Consider the following 22306-nt stretch of genomic DNA (forward strand, 5'->3'; position numbering starts at 1 on the left):
ACTACAAGACTAAACCTCAAGTCAACTACTTCAATAAATTTGGATGTCCATGCACCTTACTCCATATAGGTGCTCAGCCTGATCCGAAGTTTACTGAAAAGACCAATGAGTTTTATTTTGTTGGATACACTGCAAAAAAAATGCTTATCGTGTCTACAATAAGAAGACCAAACCGATACATGAATCCTTCAATGTTGACTGGCAAGAGCTTAACGCTACTGATGCTCACACGAGACTCGACTGGTTGTTCGACTATGACTACATGTTCAACCAATTCCATGGCATGTCTACTCTACCACTTACAAACACTCAAGTTCCGTCTTCTTTACCTGAACCTCTGTTGATGCAATCCATAATCAACAATTTGTCTGATGTGATTCTATATGTTGGGCCTTCCAACAGAGCTGCCCCGCCTACACCACCCGATGTACCTCCAGTTTCTCCCCTGCCAGAAAATAATAATCAAGCTGTCAATAACCCTGCTCCTCAATCCGCTGATTCAACTGATCTAGTTGCAGTCAAAGATGTATCTAATTCCAATTCAGATGACTCATACATGTCCTCCGACAACATGGAACAACCTCAGACAGAACCTGCATCAGATATTCAAGTAGCTCTAAGCATGGTAGAATCTGTTTCCACGCCTCCCTCGTCTGTTGAAATTGCTCAAGCTGCTGTTGCTACTGAACCCACTGTTGGTGAATATGATAACATTGCATCAACTCCGATTAATACAATTGTTGTTCCATATAGTGAACATCTTTGGGATGAATCAATTCCACAAGAACATCTGGTTGATCAACCCAACTCCATTCAATCAGCCAATGATGTTCTAACTGATGCTCCTCGCATATTTCGTCCCATTGAGAATCTGACGGTTAATCTTCAAGCAGAGCTAGTCACCCTTGTTGATGATATACCTCAACAGCCCATCCATCGAATTCAACCCACTGAGAACATCTTTGGCTCTCCTTCTACTGGCAACCAAACAAGTACCAAGTCTGGTACTATTAACAGATGTCTTTTTGCATGTTTGATTTCACAGGTGGAACCGAAGGACTACATGGTAGCTCTGAAGGAAAGCTCGTGGGTTGAAGCTATGCAAGATGAGTTATTACAATTCAAGAAGTATCATGTGTGGAGGCTAGTCAAGATACCGGAGAATAAGAAAGCTATTGGGATGAAATGGGTATTCAGAAACAAGAAAGATGATAAGGGGTGATAATAAGAAACAACGCAAGATTGGTTGTACAAGGTTTCTCTCAACGTGAAGATCTTGATTATGATGAAGTATATGCTCCGGTTGCTAGGCTAAAGGCAATTCGTCTGTTTCTGGCCTACTCCTCATACATGAATTCTAAAGTGTATCAAATGGATGTCAAGAGTGCCTTCTTGTATGGGAAAGTGGAGGAAGAAATATATGTCAAGCAACCACCAGGTTTTGAAGATCCTGATCGTCATAAACATGTATATCGTCTTGATAAAGCTCTTTATGGCCTTCACCAAGCACCTCGTGCTTGGTACGCCACATTAGCAGAACATTTGTTGAAGAATGTCTATAGAAGAGGTGTTATCGATCAAACACTCTTTATCAAGAAATTGAGGGATGATCATATCTGGTCCAAGTTTATGTTGACAATATTATCTTTGGATCCACATCTGATAAGTTGTGTAGAGAGTTTGTTGAAGTCATCCAAAGCCGGTTTAAGATGAGTTCATTGGGGGAAATGTCTTTCTTTCTAGGACTTCAAGTTGAACAAAAAGCGGGCGGAATACTAATACATCAAGAGAAATACGTCCGTGACATCGTCCAGAAATTTGGATTCAAGGACTCCACTCCTTTCCTCACTCCAATTGCTACCAGACCAGTGCTAGCTCCATATCCATCGGGAAAACCAGTTGACCAACATCTCTATCGATCAATGAGTGGCTCCCTAATGTATCTCACTGCCAGCAGACCAGGCATAATGTTCCCTATTTGTCAGTGTGCAGTGTAATCCAAAAGAATCCCACTTAATTGCTGTAAAGCGTAACCTACCGGTATCTAAAAGGAAAGCCTTGCTTAGGTCTTTGGTATCCCAAAGATTCCCCTTTAGTACTGCATGGATACACCGGTAGTGGTTATAGGGGATGCAATCTTGATCGAAAGTCAACATCGGGTGGATGTTAGTTCCTGGGAGATAGGTTGATCTCTTGGCAATGCAAGAAGCAAGTCACCATATCCACCTCTACCGCTGAAGCAGAATACATTGCCTCCTCCGCTTTTTGTTCACAAGTGATTAGGATCCAGCATCAGCTGCTGGATTACGGTTTGAATTTCTTTAACACCCCTATTAAGTGTGATAATGAGGCAACAGTTTGTATTTTTAAAAACCCGGTCCAACACTCAAAGACAAAACACATTGACATCCGCATGCATTTCATTCGTGATTGTTATGACCGGAAACTTGTCACCATTGAACGAGTCCATACTGATTACAACTTTGCCGACCTGTTTACAAAAGCCATTGATTGTGCCTAATTTTTATATCTTGTTGAGTCTTTGGGCATGATCTCGTTTGTTCAAATTTGATTTTATCTTTATATTTTTGTATATAAATTTGTAAAATATTTTTCAAATATATCACAATTTTAGTGGGAGAAAATGAGTTAAGTTTAACTCACCAAAATATTTTCAATTAATTTAAGAAAAACAAAATTGAGTCACTTGACTCGTCAAAAATATTTCTGTTTTATTTTACTTTAAATTTTATAAAGAAAATCAGAAAAAGCTTCTAAAAGATATTCTCTTGCATAGAGGGAGCTCCTGCTTAGAGGGAGTCGGTTATTACAAAAATTATAAATTTTTGAGAAATTGATCCAACCGGTAGAAAATGATAAGAAATTATCTCTAATGATCCTAGCACATAAAAAGAGTATATCAAAAGCCAACAAGATCATTGTTTGATGTGTAGATAGACTTGAAAATGAGTCTATGTCAAAGTGATATAAACTTAAAATTCCCGCCTTCGCTAGTGGTTACACTATTATGAAGCGGTTACCGACTCAAATACAAGCCATATCAATAAAGGCAGAAACGTAAATTTCATTTTATACCCAAGCTTCTCTTTACCTGATCACAGTTGTCTTATGTAATATGTGTCAGTTTTATATTAAATTGAGTCAAGAAAAGAGTCATTAAAAGAAAACAAAAAGAAAAAGAGTCAAATAAGAAAATTATAAGAAAATTTAAAGGAAGTCTGTCTTAGGATTTTTGTCTTAAAAATTATTTTTTCCTTTATTTTGATTCAAACCTTGGACTTTCTACGTTGATAGTCATACAAGATGTGATTGTTAAGGCACAAAATCTTCTGCTTTGTTTTATTTTCATTCTTTTTGTTCAAGCCTTGGACTGTCTTTGTTTGTAGTCATACAAGACATGATTGCTAAGGCCATGAACTTCTGCTTTATTTTAATATTTCTAGATAGAGTCGTATGTCCCAAATAAAGTGTCAATGTGCCAATAAGCAACTGTGATCAAATAAGAAAGGTTTAAGTCAAGTTGAGGTGACACGTGGAAGCAAACTAAGCCCTGGAGTTTGTAACATGTTGGATTAAATGGGGACCACATAAGCGTCGTGCTCGATACATACCTTAACGTATCACATTGACATCAAAATACTTGTTAAGTTTTAAGTGGAAAATTATATCTACAGTCGACTTTGGGTTCTTATCATAATAATATCCAAATAGAAGTGTGATCTAGGACGTTAACAGATTAGCTGATTCCATGTCGAGGTCTTTCTCACCAAAAATATGTAATTTTCTTAACTTTCAAATTAATATAATATTAATTTCATCTTTAATTCAAATTATTTTATTTTTAACTTTCTTTTGTTTTGTTTTGTTTTTTTGTTTACATCTTAAATATAATTATGTATGTATTAACTTTTAATTTTATTATTATTATTATTTTTATTTTTATTTTTAATTCTATTTTATCTTGAATATTTAAATTAGTTTTACCTTTGTTTTTTTAGGATAATGGTATTTAAATCGAGGTCCTTATGCAAAGTTTGTTTAGTGTCGGATCAACAAAAATATATCTTATATATATTTAAAGTGTTCGGATTCGGTGGTTCGACAATATGTAGTCAAGGATATGGTTGAGCATACTAGGAGAAGTGTGTACAAGTATCAGGGTGATGAACCAGCTGTCAAGTTCGGCTAGTTTGCTGAGATCGAACCTAATAGTGATGAGACGGAGGTTGTGGAAGAAGGGGATAATGGAGACGATAATGACGATAATGGTCATAATTGTGACGATATTGAAAAAGAAGAAGAGCAGGACGAGCCTGAAGCTGAGCCTGAAATAACTAGGTTGAACCAGAGACTGATGTGGAAGGTGAGCACCGGTCAAAGCAAAAACATGATAAAGAAAAAAAAAGACCGGTGAGGCGTCAAAGACACCTACTGCTGCTGCTGCTACTAAATAGGAGGAGCCCGAGCGCCCCCTCAAACGTTTGAAGTGGATGAAGGACTCCAAGAAGTCCACTTCTGCAAAGGTGCCTACACTTTTCCTTCGACTTAGGCTACGATTAGTGAATCCTTAGCATCCACACCATCTACCACACAAACCACAACACCACGAACAACCACCATAGATGACCCTCACATTGCATCACCAACCACCCTAGCTGAAACAATAGAAAGACATAAGGCTAAACAAATTAAGTTCACCAAAGCCCAAGCCCAATCAAAGTCAACATCCAAGACCCAACCAAAATCCCTACTTAAGTCTAAATCCAAACCTAAATACAAATCAAAATCCCTAACCCTTAGAGAGGAACCCATTACACCACCTGAAACCTCACCATATAGGTTAGACGAGCCCTGACCTTCCATTCTAGAAAACCTACCCATAACCACCCAAGCCGAAACCATACCTATCCTACAAACCCCATCACCACCTAGGACAATCACACCCGTAACATCACCCACGTATCAATTCACTTCATCAATTAGGGGCACATCATTTTGGAACTCTACATTTACATCATCCATCCATTTACAAACCAGCACACAAACCTTAGCAACCACAACCGAACCCATAAGCCTACCTTTAGCCATCCCAACATCCTTCCCAACCCAAACCATAACCATACCTATACAAACCATAGTACAATCAACCATCACAACATCACCCCCATCCACACTTAAAAATCCAATCATAGCAGCTTCTACCCCTATCTCAAGCGGGATTTCAAAGAAGTCCCCTGTGTTTTGATATCCTATCCTCGATAGGATTAGAGCACTTGTGGAAGCAAACGAGAACAGAGCTGAACGAGAGATCTTGTTGATCAAGTTTTTCAACAAGCAATAAACGAGCAGGTGACGAAGCAGCGGGATGCTCTTGCATCTCGAGTTGCTCAATTGGAGGAAGACCGAGAGCTGGATAGAGCTCGGATTGTGAGCCAACGGGAGTGGATCGACACCTTGAAGAAAAGAATCAGCAAGAGTTGATAAATCAAAATTCGTTGAGGAATGCTGAGAAGTATGCCGATGTTGAGCGGTTTCAATCAAGAGTTTCTGCACTAGAAACCGATCTACCTTCCTCCTCCAACTTTGCGAACAATCTGAGGAGGGAGTTAGATTCGACTCTTGATCAGGCAAGAATGGATTTTGAGCCGATGGGTTCTAGGGTATGTTTGTTGGAGAGTGGGTCCAGTTCTTATAAGGACATGGACAGGTTGATGGGTGAAAGTGTTAGATTGAGGACGAGGATTTAGATGTTGGAAGGAGAGATTGAGGAGCAACAGGGCTTCAATGATGGCCAAAATATGGTGAATGAGTCCCTCGTCAGCCATTACCTTGCTGTTTTGGAGGTAATGCGGATGACTGATCAAGACATTAGAGAATCTGATGACTCGTCTGGTGAACTCCTATAGTGGATTCCTACAATGAAATGGGCAAAGAACCGAGCCCAACAACAGAAGAAGATCTGCTCTTGCTAGACTCTTTGTAATGCCGAGAGAATTGAAACTCAAGGCAGAATTCATTGAATCTTTTCTAGTGCTCCCACAAAATAAGCTGTTGGAAGTGGTGCTTGTACAAGTAGTATTGAGGAGGAACCTTTGGTTGTTGGAACTATCACGAGCATTAAGCTTGTTGCTAATACTGCCACTACAACTGGGTAGGTCAGTGCAATAAGTTCTGCACATGTTGCAACTACTTCGGCTGCACAAATGAGTGTTCATGCTACTTCTGTGATAGTTCCTGTTGTTGAACAATATGTTCAACAACCACAGGTTCAAGAAGGTGATGGTGATGATGTTGATGGTGATGGTGAAGATGATGGTGAGTCCGATGATGATGACTCGGATGATGAAAATGGTGATGATATGGAAAAGAATGATGATGATCCATTTGATAGTTTTGATTAACCACATGATGAGAGTGGTGGTGATGATGATGATGACAGTGACGGAAATGAAGCCACTACGATAATAAGGCAAATTACCAAGATCCTCCATATGAAGCTCAATGAACACGTGATGCTGACGCTGCAGTTGAGGCTGAAATAGCCTCGGTTTTTAATGTTTTCTCTTTTGCAGATACCAACTCACCAGTTCAAGTTGCTTTGGAAGAAAACAAAGAAGATAGTGATGATGGAATAAACTACTCTCAAAATCCGGATGCTCCGGAAAGGGAGATGGAAAAACCAGCTGAAGAGCTTGTTGTCACTCCTCCTGCCAAGACTGCTCAAAAGAAGAAAAAGAAATGCATCAAGTATTATAGTGTGAACAGAATGGCGAGCTTAAGATAGAGGTCGAAGTCGTATCATGATGACTCTCCAATCATCTACGCACGATTGCACAAAGATAGCAAAAGTTGGGTTATCCGACGTGCTAATGGTGACCTGACATAACTCACTTATGGAGATATGCACACTCTACCTGTATTCGACATGAACTACTTTAGAAGGACTGTGGGTGGAGGCGAAGAGGAAAGCACCGTGGAGGGTTGGTTCAAGCTTTCTAAAGCACAAGTGGAATGATGACTACCCGAACTTTCCTTTAAATCCGGGTAGATCATTCAAGACAAAAGAAGTCAATCCAATAACTGGAAAGAAGAATAAAGGGTGGAGATACAAGATGCTAGAGGATCATGGAGAACCCATTATGCACAGTATACACTTTGAAGATAATCTTCTCTATGACTTTGTCTCGTGGGAATTTGACAATGAAAAAGGTGAGGTGATCATTCATTGTGATAGCATGCATCACCTCCGCTTTTTCAATGAGCACGAACTGGCAGGTTTCTGCAAGGTTGACTTACTCAAGCTTTACAAGTCACCCTTGTGCACTGTTGAAGACCACCCTCGCGATTGTAGAATGATATTTTTAAGAAGTTCAACGAGTTTGTACGCTTTCTTGTTGAAAAACAACCATTTGATCACGGCGATATGTTTGAATATGAGTCCGACTGAAGACAAGGGCTAACGGATTAATTACTAAAGACTAGAGGGAGATTGTATGATCCCATTTTGTGTAATAGTCTTTTGTATCTACTCATTCTTTAACGTTTATATTAGTTAGCTAGTCGAATTGTTTTCTTTGTATGTTTGGGCCTGAGGCCATGTAATATGAAGCCCATTGGGCTGTTTATAATGAACCATGGTATGGCATGGCTTCACCTATAAAATGTGAAGCATGCACATGCTAACACAACCGTTTGCAAATTATCTAAACCTTATCCATCTACGAACTCTCTCCCTCTCCTTTCTTTCTTATCTTCTTCGGCCAATAACAAACAAACAAGATCCGAGATCTCGGTTCCTCACTAGTGATTTTCGCTAGCTACTGTTGAGATTGATCCAAGTAGACTAGTTGTTGTGTTGTTTGATCCGTCAATAGGACCTACATTACCTTTTAGATTAGCTTAGAGTTATACGCGCGTGATTCTGGTCATCGGAAGCTAGCAAATCAACTCCTGTGTAATTTCAACAACGAATGCGAAATTTTAGGTTAAAATAATCCGGTGAGCTAGACTTTAGTGACCTTATTTTTTGTTGGTTCAAGTCTCACAAACAACAAACATTAAAAGAAAATTGTCGTTTAAAAAATCATCAAGAACGTCAAAGTTAACAGGCTGAATAACATCAACATCAACATCACCATCAAGACAAAAGGGTCTACTTGTTGCTAATTTGGAACACCAAATGCATTATTTTGTTGTTGTTGTTGTTAGTACGGTGAATTAAAAAACTAATCAACATTAAAATCATCTATATTCCCATTCTCATTCCTGTTACCATTACCATTATCTCCCCAGCATTATAATATATTTGTTTTATTGCTACACAAAAAATTAATTATGAACTCAAAACAGCAACATAAATTCCGACAAAACTAACTAAAACCCTAACTAGCTAACATAACTCAAAGTCACAAATCAAGTAACTTTATGTATACAATAAACTAAAATCCTAACAAAATAGGAAGGAAACATCAAAGCATAACTAAAATAGAAGCTAAAATGAAGCAAGAAGAATCATACCTTACCTTTAGATTAGCTTAGAGTGTTCGTATGTGATTCAGATCATCGCAAGCAAGCAAAGCAACGCCTGTGTAATTTAACAACAAATGCAAAAAATTTAGGTTAAAATAATATGGTGGGCTGGACTTTAATGGGCCTATTTTGTGTTTGTTTGAGTCTCAAACATTTAAAGAAACTTGTCATTTATAAATCATCAAGAACACCAAACTTAACAGGATGAATAACATCAACATCACTACCTGGATTAGATATAGCTTCTGGAGTGACAAAATGGTCTACATCGAGCTAATTTAAAACACCAAATACATTATTTTGTTGTTGTTCAAACTCCAGTAAATTAAGAAATTCATTAACATTAAAATCATCTTCATTCCTATTTACATTACAATTACCATCACCCATAAAATAAATAAAACAAAGATTCAAAAAATAACTAAACACTTTTTAATGTATTGGCAAAATGAAATCAACTTTTCAGCATGAACCATGAAGCATTAATCAACATACCATAACAGTAGCAAGAAATCTATGACTATACGATTTATACACGTAAATCCTCAATAATCTTGGACGATTCAGTTTCTAGGGCACCAAGGGTTGCGTGTGGTTTACAAGTTACAACCTTATGAGTGGACCAGGAATATTTTATAATGGGCTGGATGGTATTTATATCCGTTGAGTGGGCCAGAAACAAACTTGACAAGGCTCGGTCAAGCCAACGAGCTCCACATGTCAGGCCGAGATAGGCTCGGCTCGGGCTCGACAGATATATGAGCTCTTTTGAGGCTCAGGCTCAGGATCAATGAAGCTCGGCTTGTTCAAGGAAATCTCGAATAGTTTGCGAGAAACTCGGCTCGTTTGCACTCTTAGGTATAAGAGCCTATATTGCAACTTATTGGAAAATATAACAAGTTCTACCTTTAATAAATTTCCATAAACCTATAAAAGTGGCTATGATAATAGCTTCACTTTTCATTATTTTAGCACCTATAACTTGTTTTAAGTTCTTTATCTTTGTTCATGATTCATCGAACTTAAATTTATAATTCATTTATAAAGATGTTTTACCTACCATCTTTTTTTCAAACATTTAACTTATTATTATACTTATGTGTTTTAACCATTCATAATTATACTTATGTGTTTTAACCATTCATAGCATCATTTGTTACACTACAAAACTTGATTCTAACAAGATTATAATTCACAAGTACACATTTAAATAATAAAATTTAATATTTTTTTGTATGGAAATCATTCCAAAGATAGATAATCCATGTCTTTAGATATTTGTTCAAAAATCCATGTCTAGATATTTGTTTTTAAGTAATTCTCCTTGTATTTTAATTTGTAGGCATCCTACATTGGGCTAGTCAAGTGAGTTTCTATTTCTAATACAGCTTAATATGGGCTCCTTGTTACATCACCTAACTTGTAGTTGCCCCCTTCTAGTCCTCGCCGACAGCCTGCTACGATTATCCACAACCCTACCGACATATCTAAGGTCATGTATCGCTCATAATTGCCCGGCCTTCCAAATTTCCTCACAACTACAAGTACGCTGTAAATAAGTAACATGTCTTTTGTCTATTAATAATAAATATTTTGTATATGTGAGATACGGGTTATAAGCTATTACCATATGTATAAGAGCACTCTCAACTCATTCTCTAAAATTGTCAAACCCATATAATGTAGGGTAAATTTTGAGAAAAGCATTAAAATCACCTCTTCAATTCATTCCCTATTATATGGATGAGTTATATGGCATCTAAAGTAAAACACTAAATATAGGGTCTCACTTTTGATCCATACCATCTTACTCTTCTAATAAACAAAAATAATAATGATTAGGTGTCCTAATCATATTTAATCCTAGCATAATTTTATTTCCTAATTTTCTAATCTCTCACCTCATTCCTCCTAGCTATCCATGGGTCATGGGTAAAACCATTTTATCAAAAAGGTTATAACTTAGAAAATTAGGATGAAAATTAGACTATGAATGTAAGCCTAAATAAATTTATTTTATCATTTGTTAATTTCAGCTAACTCTAGAGCTTGTGTCATACACGAGATTTGTCAGTGTTTAAATTAATAAAATTAATTATTTGAAACAAAAAAAAGATACAAAATAACACATAAAATAAATAATGTTGATTATGTTTATAGTCCTAATAATACTAAATAGTGCATATACTTGTGATAAAACAACAAATGTTGTATATAAAAAGATTTTCTCTAATTTGTAAAATTAAGATTTTATACTTCTTAATGTTTGTACTATATAATTTATTTTTTTATTTAATTTTGTGTCTTTATTTCAAATAACAAACTTTATTAATTTTTATCATTTTGAAAAATCATGTGTAATACACGGGTTGAAAAGCTAGTATAATATATCAATTATTATCCAATCACCATATACTATATAACAAGACAAAAGAGATAAAAATAATAAAAAAAATTTATGGATATGAATAGGGAATAGAATATGAAATTTTTATAAAGATTGATAGATATATTTATAGAATGATGTTTTTAGCTAAATTATACAAAAAAATATATGAAATAAGCTGGGAATGCTCAAAGTGATTTATGATTTAGGCATAAGTAATTAACCAACCAACACTTGCATTATTAATAATCAAGTAACATGAATTATTAACAATCAAGTAAAATGAAAAATCATATTCATTGAACCAAAAAAGAACCTACATGAGTCTGTCGAGTGACCACTTGAGACACAAGAGTTATTCCCAATATAAAGATCCTCCAATGTACACTTTTCCTTAAAATAGGGGAAATTAATCATTATGAACTTGGCTCAAACTGCGACTCAACAAGTACATACAACGGTTTCCCATGCGATCTCAATCGATCCCGCCCCTGCATTAAACAAATTCAGTTAATTTTAATAACGGGATTGTCAGTTAAATATATAAATACACACATATATGGATTGGGCGAGGTTAAATATATAGAAAATGCTGGGGACATAAATGGACATAAAAAAAAACCATAACTTGCAAACTACCAAATGTTTGTTAATTTTGTTAATTAATTAAACAAACATAAACGCTTGTTCATATCATATATATGTAAAAAATGAAGTCCTTGAAACACTTTCGAAATCTATACAAAATTAACTTACAACAGACCCCTCTCAGTCACCATTTATAGTTTATACCTTATACTGTTGTAATTTAATTATAGTTAATTAACTAATACAAAAAAATACCTTCAACTCTGGTACTTCAATTACACAAGCACACTCAACAACTTCAGCTCCTGCACGCTCTGAAAACAATATAAACAACGTATGTATATAATCTCATAATCACTTTATTCAAAAAAATTAGATGATTAATGAAATAATGTAATCATATTAAAAAAATTGATTATTTAATAAGGGTACCAAGCAAGTTCATTGCAGCACAAAGGGTGCCATCAGTAGCGATTAAATCATCGACAATTAGAGCTCTGTCCCCAGATAGAACTGCTCCAACATGCATTTCAAGGCAATCCGACCCGTATTCTAAGATATATTTCTCTGATATCACTTCTCCTGTATTTACAACTTATACTTTTAAACTTATAATTCTCAAATATTCAAGTTACACATGTAACAATAACATACCAGGCAGCTTTTTTGGCTTCCTTAATGGAACAAACTTTGCTCCTATTGCAAGTGCGATTGGTGGACCGAATATAAATCCCCGGGCTTCAACTCCTGAAATAAACCAAATATTTTCATTATCATATGATTTTAAAATACTTTCTATTTTGTTTTTGTAATGGAATTCATACATCATGTTGAAAAAGTAGGATCTTCAATATCATTTTTTTAATAATGTACATCCTAAGATACCACAATAACTACCTTTGAAATGATTAAAGGTAAACTTTGTTTAATAACGTAATTATGATTAAGTACTTTTATCAGGGCTTGGACTTACCGACAAAACGTTATACCTTAAGCCAACCTTTCTGTTGTACCGGAACTAATTCTTTGAATTGTTAATCGGGTTAAAGAATTTAAAATTATACAACTTTGTTTAATATTAACTATCTGCACCGCGTATTCTTTGGTTTAAAATTTTTTATTGTATACCAGGTAAGTTGGAACCAAGAAGCAATGCAAATGTTAGAATATTATACTTATGATTATCTGTATAGCAGATAGAAACATATAGACAAATACTAAAGAAAATGACTTATTGAGAATCTGGACAAACCAAGATTGACTGTATGTGACAATAAAGAATTACTATCATTGTATGATAAAAGTTAGAAGGGACCAGAAGTTACAAGTAATCTAAGATGGTTGTTGAGTAATTATATGTACTTTGTTTGGAGCCAGAAGCCAATATGTCAAATTGTTTTTTGGTTATATATATATGCAAGATAAAAGCTTCTCTCGGTCTTGAGATATATTAGAAACTAGAACAGAGAACCGTTCAGTGGGAAGTTCGTTTATAAACATGAACAAAAGTTTCATTTGGTTAAACGAGCGAACAAAAACACAAGTTTTGTTCATTCATTTAAGTTCGTTTGTGTTCGTTCATTTGCGTTCATATACGATCTTTGCCTTACGTTTGTTTAACTTTGTTTAACATAGTGTAATTCACATTTACTTTTGTTAGGGATAACACACACCACCACACGAAGTGAACACAATCACGAATACGAAAGCAAATAAAGAACACGAGGGTTTAAAATGGTTAAGTCTAGACTGGCCTACATCCACCAGCAGCAACTAGGATTTCATATTATTGAGTGGTGAAAGATTACAAGTACAATGAGATCTAAATATAGGTAAACTAATTAGGGGTACACCTTGCTAACTTATCCAACAAGTTAATCCCAACTGGGCTGCAAGGACTAGAGCCGTCTAACCCTATCATGTGCCTACCCGGACCGGGTTTAAGCCTACATATCCTAACAACTTTTAATTGGTTTTAGCCCCGTTATGTGTGTTCATCTATGGTCAGTTATGTTCGTTTATTTATGTTCATTTAAGTTCATAAAGCGTTCGTTTATATTCTTAATGAACATGCATAAACAAACATGAACACATTCGTTTTCTTAACAACCGAACACGAACAAGAAAACCCCATTGCTTTAGTTCCGATCGTGTGTTCGGTTAAAGTTAAACGAACGAACATGAACATGAACATGTTCCGTTTATGTTTGCTTACAAGCCAAGATGTATCAGAAACTATATGAACAAAATAACATGGCTATTATCACATAATGAAGATCCTTAATAGGTATATAATCTTTTTTTATCAGTCTATATTCAAGTTTTATGAAAAAAAGAAATAAAGCCCACTTGATTACTACAAGTGATCAATCTATCCAACAATAATTCATAATCAGAATATGAAACCCAGAGAATCAGAGATACACAATCATGAACCATAAAGATAGTGTAAGAATGTGGGGTGAGATGAGGATAAAATCAATGCACACACATTAAAAGGTGAAAACAATTGAGGCTCAAATTCAAAAGGCATCTCATCCAAACAGTGTCAAATCTTTTAAATGTAAAACCACAATGAAATTAATTGAAACACAACAAAGCATCTCATATTCAAATATCCATCATCATCATCCCATTGAAGCCCCACATACCTTCCCCAACAACCACCACCACTATTATGTCACCCAATATTTGGATCTTGATCATAGAGTAAATTCTACATTGTGTTTTGGTGATTTTTGGCTTAAAATGATATAAAATAACAAAAACAATCAAAATTATGCATCAACGGTAAGATCACAATTACGGGTGTTCATAAACTGAAAACCAGTCCGAAAAACCCGAACTTAAATAAAAGCTGATGGATTGGTTTTATATGTTTGTAAAAACCTTTGCATGCAATAAAAACCTAAAAAACCAAACTAAACCAGATTTATAGGTTTTTATTTTAAGTAATATATAAGAATTTAATAAATTTGTAACATAAGTAGTTTACCCTAAATGTATAACCAGCTAGTTATTAATAAACAAAATGATTAATGCCCAAATTTTCAAACTCAAATAGCAAAACTAAAAAAAAAAAAAGCAAAACCGAACCCAAACTAAAAACAAAAACACTGAGATCTAAAAAACCAAAAACTAATGTTTCGGCTTTTGGTTCGGTTTTAGCCCAAAACCGAGCCAAACCGAACCAAGGACACCCTAACCACAATGCATATTATTACACAACATTACCAGCTATAATGTTACCTAGTGTTTATTCTTTAAATTTTATATACATCTGACCCTACCTGTCAACCATTTAAAAGGTTAATAAACATGATGAATTTACTCAATTCACAACATAATTAAGAAATAAAATTAAACATTTACCTGCAATTACCGAAATATGTTCATGTTTGTAACGCTCAACGAACAAATCAATGGCGTCCTTGAATGCCTTGGGATCAAGCAACAATGTAGTGATATCTTGAAACATGATACCTATTTATGTTAATCATTAGTCACCAAAACTAAGCCGGTGATTACGTTTAAACTACTTTTTTTATTTCAAAACTGAAGAAGTGAGAGAAGGGTAAGTGGTGAAGCAGGGACAAAAACGCGGGCAAACTCTATACGTATACGTATAAAAATTTTCATAAACGGGGGCGCCTCCCAATTTTCGGTTTTTCACATAATACCAACGTTTTTTTATAACCCCGGAACACCTCTTGATATCCTTTCGCACAGACTCTTGCTTCTTCTTAAAGTATTCTATTTTTTCTTCGATCTGGTCTTGAAACATTATTTACAATGATCGAGTACTCTGGATAGATCCCATCTCCTAAATAGTATTAGTGACGATAGTTGGTACCTTTGGCATAAAATAGTAAGATCGGTATGCTACAGTTGATGTAATACTCTAGCACGGGCGACACGTTGAGAACGTTAATGTCGTTGTTGGACCCAACAGAGCCGAAGTAGGCCAACCAAATCTAAAGGTCGTTTGAACAAATGGCTTGAAGACTAAGGTGCTGTTTGTTTTTCCTCAAAAGCACTTCTCCACCTCTTTTGTCTGCACTGAGAAGAGGGCGCGCAGACGTTGGGCTCTGCAGTGTGTTTGTTTTTCCGAAGGCGTTTCATTAAAAAATGTCTGCGCGCCCTCTTCTCCCAGAAGTGTTGGTATTGTTACTTCTCACCTCTTCTAACCAATTTCTTTCCATCTTTCTTATTCCATCAGACACTCCCAAACCCTAATCCCCTCATCCTCTCCACTGCCACCCAACTCACCCACCATCAACTCGTCGCTCCACTGCCGCCCAACTCTCCCACCGCTGCAACCCCATCTCTCCACTGCTCCAGCGCCGCCGCCCCACCGCCGCAACCTGCCGCTGCCGCTCTACTACTCCAGTGCCGCCCCACCGCTGCAACCCCGTCGTCCTCTATTCCCCCATATCAGGTTTAATTTCATACCTTTTGTTACTATTGATGTTTGGTGTGTAGGTTCTGTTATTATTGAGTTTGGTGATTTTAGGGTTTATTGAACCAGATTATGCTATCTCGTAGTGGTTAATACATGTTTTGATTGATTTTGGTGATTGTTAGGGCTTATTGTACCAGAGTGTGTGTTTGTTTGTCTCGTGGTAATGAATACGTGTTTTGATTGTTATTTTTATGCTATAAACATTTTCATGATTTTACTTGATAATTGTTGCTATGTTAGGCGTTAGTTTGTGGAAAAGATTATTGCTTTGAAGTTACTTGAACTGTGAATGCTAGCTAATATATCAAACATTAACTTGTTATATGTCTTCTGAGATTAGATTAGATTAGATTTAGAATAGTTTTGGTAGTCTGCAGTTATTAAAAAACAAACAGTCTTCTTGTTACAGACTGCAGAGTTTTGGTCCACCTCTTCTGCTATAGATGTTGGCAGATGTGGTTTCGCAATCTTCTGACATTTTACCTCTGAAAAACAAACAACACCTAACTGTTGGTACTCCATGGTCACCACGAGTGTATTGACCTCGCCATGCGGTTGGACATTTGGCCCACTCCCAATGCATGCAATCTATATCCCGATAATGCTGGGAAAAGAATGTTTACTTTCATGTACATCGTATATGCGAGTTAGGTCTTTGAAGTTGGAATTCTCAGATAACAACCACCGTATACTTGTATTATTCCTATAGAAATAAATGATTAAAAATAATTAATTTAAACAATGTAACACAATTAGTATAACGAGTCTTGTGTCGTTTTCTCGGTCATCTTTAAATACTTATCGTTGATGTCGGTCGGGTTACCGTATGTGAGGATGCATAGCGCCGAAGTACACTTTTAAATGGCGGTGAATCCTAAATATCCTTTTGCATCAGGTTTTTGTTGAAAATACGTATACTCCAGCCCCAAATCTCCCGCGATGCACAAAATTAAACGTTTAGATATCCGAAAACTACGTTCAAACTTAACGTCGTCGAATCTAAGTATGTCGTTGAAGTAGTCTTTCATCAAACGATCGTTCGCATCCTCACGATCCCGAAGGATATACGATCGCCTACGGCGCGATGGAGAACTAGTAGAGCCAGATGTTATCTTATTGGCGACGACCCACATTGCGCTCATTACCTCATCTTCCTCCTCCAACATATGTTGGTTGATCTGGTCAATCTTCTTCGTAATTAGTTGTTCCCAAATGTTGGAAGAGTTCGGGGAATCTATTTTGCAAAAAAAAACTTGGTGAAAATAGGTTTTGAATTAATGAAGTATGAAATGGTGAAAATGGTTAGATTGGTTTGATATTTATATTTGAGTTGGTATATGAATTGGTGAAAATGGTTGAATTGGTTTGGTATTTATATTAAGTTTAAAATTTTTTGTTGTTGACCATTTAACAGTCACATTATGTAAATATTATTACCCCTTTTGCATGTGACAATTAGCCATCGCCCCTATCGCTCCGGGTGTGGGGGGGGGGGGCAGTGTTCACAAAAAAAAATCGTCTCATTCGTCCCATTACAACTAGCCTTAGAGCATCCATGTCAGATATGATAACACACGGGTCCATGTAACAACAATTCACTTTTTTTTCTCTTCCATCCTACTTTTATTTGCATCTCAGAATTACTAATTTGAGTTTACAAGCCCCCCCCCCCCCCTCTCTCTCTCTCTCAAGTTTCAAACACTTCACAAACCATGCATTAACTAGAGATGCTCTTAGTTTAGAAAAAATGCATAAATGGTACATTTAGTTTGATTGTATTCCAAGTTTGGTCCTCGTATTTCAAGTATCGCACTCTTTGTCTGAATAAATCTAAGGATTGCATGTTTAGTTTCTATTATTTAATTCTGTTAGTTTGTACGGAAAAGTAATATCGTGTGTTATAAATGTGAGGTTAATTGTATCTTTTCAATTTTGGAACCCTAAATTTGGGTTACAATTCGTCTAGATGGTACAAGCGATAGTGACCCTACGACAATCTTAGATTTATTGGACTAAGTTTGTTGTACGCAATATCCATAATCGAATGGTCAATAAGCGTCGGTTATGGTTTCGATTAAGTTAGGTTAGTTGTCCAAGGTATTTTTACGCTTTTGTTTTTCTTTGTATTAGTTGAAATTGATTCGGTTATGATGTTTCAAGCTCAATTATAAAACTTTTGAAGCTGAGATATGTTGGTTTCAAGCTTAGTTATGGTTCCAAAGTATGTTATAGACATGTGTGGCATAAATTAGATTTTCGAAGTTAAAAATATAGGTATAAAAGCCGGAAATAGAGGTATAAATTTTGACAAAACATAAACATATAAGGTTTAGTTCAGTGTCGGTTAATGTCAATTAATGGAGGCACATTAATCAACCATAATCGAATGATTGGTTAATAATATTTACTTTTAAGTACGCACTTTAATGGTTTGGGACATGTTGTCCACGCGAAACCAACGTGATGGAGCGTTTTTCCTCTTTTTAGTAAAACTATTACGGATGCTCTTAGACCTTTAAACAAAATCAAAAACAAAAACAAACACTTTTAAATTTAAAAATTCTATACTCAAACTCCTAATGTCCTTTATATGCAGTTATATACATTTAATGTATAATAAAAGAATCAACATAAGAAATCTGAAAATAACCATACTCCAACATAAAATCTTGAGAGTAAATAATGAAATCTGAACTTTTGGCTGTTTGCCAACAAGTACATCACCTTGGTTGGATGATAATACAAGACAAAAAGAGAGAGAGAGAGTATGTAAAGGACAAACGAAATTTATGTTAATGTTGACTGTTCTTAAACATCTACTATTCTCTGGACCACAACAGTTAGTGCCATGGATGGGACTATGTTATCATTTGACTATACCAATGGGTTACATTTGTAATTGATTCATAAGTTAGTGGCTATTATTATAAATTTCTCAGAGGTATCTTCACGAGGTTATTTTTGTATTCTTTTTTCCCGAAAATAAAAAAAGACAAGTCCAACTTGCATTAGGCCCATTAGCGTGTTAGGGGGTAACACTAACTAGTCTTTAAATTGGTTAGGCTAGGGTTGGTCGGCTACACCGTCACCAACCCTTCGGGTAGTAATATCGGGTAGAGTTTTTGGGTATGGGAAGCCGCAGATTGTGAGACTAGCTTGAACGGTTCAAGAGTCTCATGACTATTAAATAAATGAAATATAAAATAATTAAACTCTTTAACAAAATAAAAAAAGAAAAACTCTATAAATTAACTCATTTTTCTTTAGCATTTCTACACTAAACATATATTTTGTTCTCCTGTATTTCTTTGATATTTTTTTTTCTAAAAAAACTAATCCATACTCTACAAACAATTTTCACGTGATGGAACAAACAATCTTGTTCCCGAACTGAGTATAGGATAAGGCCACGACTGTAGAACTACTAAGAAGAAGTGTTGGCAAAGGCTTGGTCATTTGGTCCATGTTTCCGAGGATATTGACACCTGAAACTAAGAAACTTTGGTTTTTTTTGGAAACAAGTGGCTATTATAAATTTCTTAGAGGATATCACGAGGCCGTTATAAATTTTCCTAAAACTAGTATTATCAGTTTTATTGGATTTCAAACTAAAGAAATCCAACTTGTATTATCAGTTTTATTGGATTTCTTGACTAGTGTGGTTTTATTTTCAGCGGAATATTAAGTATAGGTGTATACTTTATACTTTTAATATTATAGGCATGCCATTTTATATGGTTAGGATCTTTTGGCAAAAATCATCAAATTAATCAAATTCTAAGTACCAAAAATCAACTCTCAAATGTTTTTAACGAGTGTTGATGAGTCATAATCAACCTCTAATACTCTTGACCATTTAGAAGAAAAAATAAAAAAATATTTATAATTTAGAAGCATTGAATTTAATGATTTTGTTCACTATATTTTTTTATGTAAAATAATAGAAAATAAATTACTATATACATATACACAGATAAGACTTTGTTGGCTTATTGAACTATTTTGGAATGAAGTTAAGAAGAGTAAACGAGTCAGTCGATTTGATTATTTTGGTCAAAAATGTTCTAAACAAAATAAGTTCGGATCAAACAAGTCACTTTAAAAGATTATTAAGATGGTTAAATTAAAAGAAACATCGACCAAGATATACTCTATTTAAGTTGGTATTTAAGAAAATGTATCAAAATAAATTTACATGTTGCCTTTATATTCCGGCTAGTGACAAATGATGGGCGTGGCAATTGAGGGAGCGAGGGTGGTGGTGACGTTGGCGACGCTGACAATGTGGTGCCGGAGGAGGAGGATGGTGGTTGTGTTGTTGCTAGTGGCGTTGGAAGGGGCGGATGTGGCGGCGGACTGGCGGTGGTGTCAAATATATATGCATGATAAAAATGAATTTTTTTTGTTTGTATAATACACTATGTTTATAGATGGTGCTCACCTATTTTAGTAACTTTAAAGTTAGCAATTTTTGTAAAAGTAACCTATTTAGTCATTTTAAATTAACAAAATAACAAGATTATTTTAGTCTATTTTGTGTGATCAATTCTCGAATTCCCAATACTTATACCATCGAGAACAAACTTAAGAAATTTGTAAGGCCGTTTTCAGCCTAACCACCTCTACGATTGCTTCAAGGGTTGTTGTAGTTGTTATATTGGCATATCCCTACAGGACCAAAAATATATGATGCACATTTGAAATGTAAGATTGGAAAGAATAATGGAAAATCCATTAAGATGTGTCTAGACTCTTATCTATTAAGGCTCTTTCTTCATATCCCAATGCCTTTGGCCTACATGATTCATAACTATTTACCTTACCACTCGGCGCGGTGCTTATCTAAACAACATTTAGATCCAGTTTTACCTAGTGACGGATCCAGAATTTTTTTTTCAGCGAGTTCACTGTTTTTAGATACTATAATATTATACAATCTGACATAAAATTTTGGGTCGAATCAGGTAAGATTCATCACATAATAAATATAATATACAATAACTAAAAACAAACATCATTAGAAATTCAAAACACATCATATAAATATGATTGATTTTTCAAACTAAAAAAATTATACCTATAGTTGTTCTTTATGATTCGACGGTTCATGACAGGTAAAGTTCAAGTTCAACGAATTAACATCTAATTCAAGTTTAAGCAAATTAACAATTTGAAGTAACAAACGTTCTTTTTTTTTTTTTTTTTTTGAAAAGCAAACAAAACACTTTTATCAAATAAATACAACAGCTTAGAACTTTAACCCTTCCAGAACAATCAAATATGACTAATTGTCTAAAAAAATATAAAACTATGAGAAAAAGGGATTTGAACCCGGGATGTCTTTTTAGGGAGGAGGTATCTTTACCACAAGGCCATTGTTCACATTGTTTATTAGTTTACTCACCTTTTCACATGTGGGTTCACTTTTATATTTTATATAGACGTTATATTAGAAATTCAAGACTTAGTGGGTTCCCGTAAACCCGCAACTTGTACACTAGATCCGCCCATGGTTTTACCTAGCCTTTCCTGGTCTACCTAAACATACCCAACTTGTTTGACAATTGCCGAGCAGTTTTTGAATACCAGACGAACCTCCCATACAGTAATTTTAATATGGCCTATCTTTCTTTCTTTGGGAGTCATTTTTTGGTATTGCCGACACTGCTCGAGCTAATTGGCAGCCCTTTTTAAGTGTGTTTTCTGTGTTATCTATGGTTGTGCCTCAATGGTACTAAAGGGTACTTCATTATGTTTACCAATGATCTCAGTAATTATGTCTACTTGTAAACACAAAAGAATAAACCATTTGAAGTATTAAACTATTGAAATAATATTTAAATAAGCTAGCAGTAGGCTAACTGCATATAGCACGATTGCCTTTATTTATGCACCATTTGCTTTTCAGTTTTAGCATTGACAGCCAATTCCCTATCATCAGTGTTTTAAAAATCGGTTTAACCCGGCAAGTTGAATCAGTTAAACCGGATTTCGCACAGCATGCCGGTATTTTGAGTTCGGTATTTTCCACTGGTTTGCTTGAACGTACATCGTAACGGCGATTTTTGTCTCAAATATCTGTTTTTATCGGCAAACCGGTTTTAAGTCCGATAAATTTTTGATTTTTGTGGCCCATATTTTTTCAAAATTACTTTTAACCCAACAACTAACAATCAACCATGTAAATTTTAGAACTATTTTTTAAAATTAAGTGCTTTTGCATTCTTTTTTTTAATATGGATTAACTTTAGGATTATTTTTGTTATGGAATCATTTAGTTTTGTGTTATTTTTGGATTTAAGTTATATATATAGGTAAGT

At 35.2% G+C, this 22306-nt stretch overlaps 1 protein-coding gene across 1 annotated transcript; it reads right to left on the reverse strand.

Annotated features, from left to right (window-relative positions):
- Positions 1-11352: 11352 nt before the first annotated feature.
- LOC143632390 (adenine phosphoribosyltransferase 4-like) lies at positions 11353-15002 on the reverse strand. Its single transcript, XM_077100922.1, has 5 exons — positions 14897-15002; positions 12179-12271; positions 11957-12106; positions 11780-11838; positions 11353-11427 (listed from the first exon to the last, which is right to left on the reverse strand). The coding sequence occupies exons 1-5, from the start codon at positions 15000-15002 to the stop codon at positions 11353-11355; spliced, it is 483 nt and encodes a 160-aa protein (XP_076957037.1).
- Positions 15003-22306: the final 7304 nt, after the last annotated feature.

This window comes from Bidens hawaiensis, unplaced genomic scaffold, assembly GCF_021521415.1.
Source record: "Bidens hawaiensis isolate Kalapana, Puna unplaced genomic scaffold, B.hawaiensis_p1.1 tig00006388_1, whole genome shotgun sequence".
NCBI classification, from domain to species: Eukaryota; Viridiplantae; Streptophyta; class Magnoliopsida; order Asterales; family Asteraceae; genus Bidens; species Bidens hawaiensis.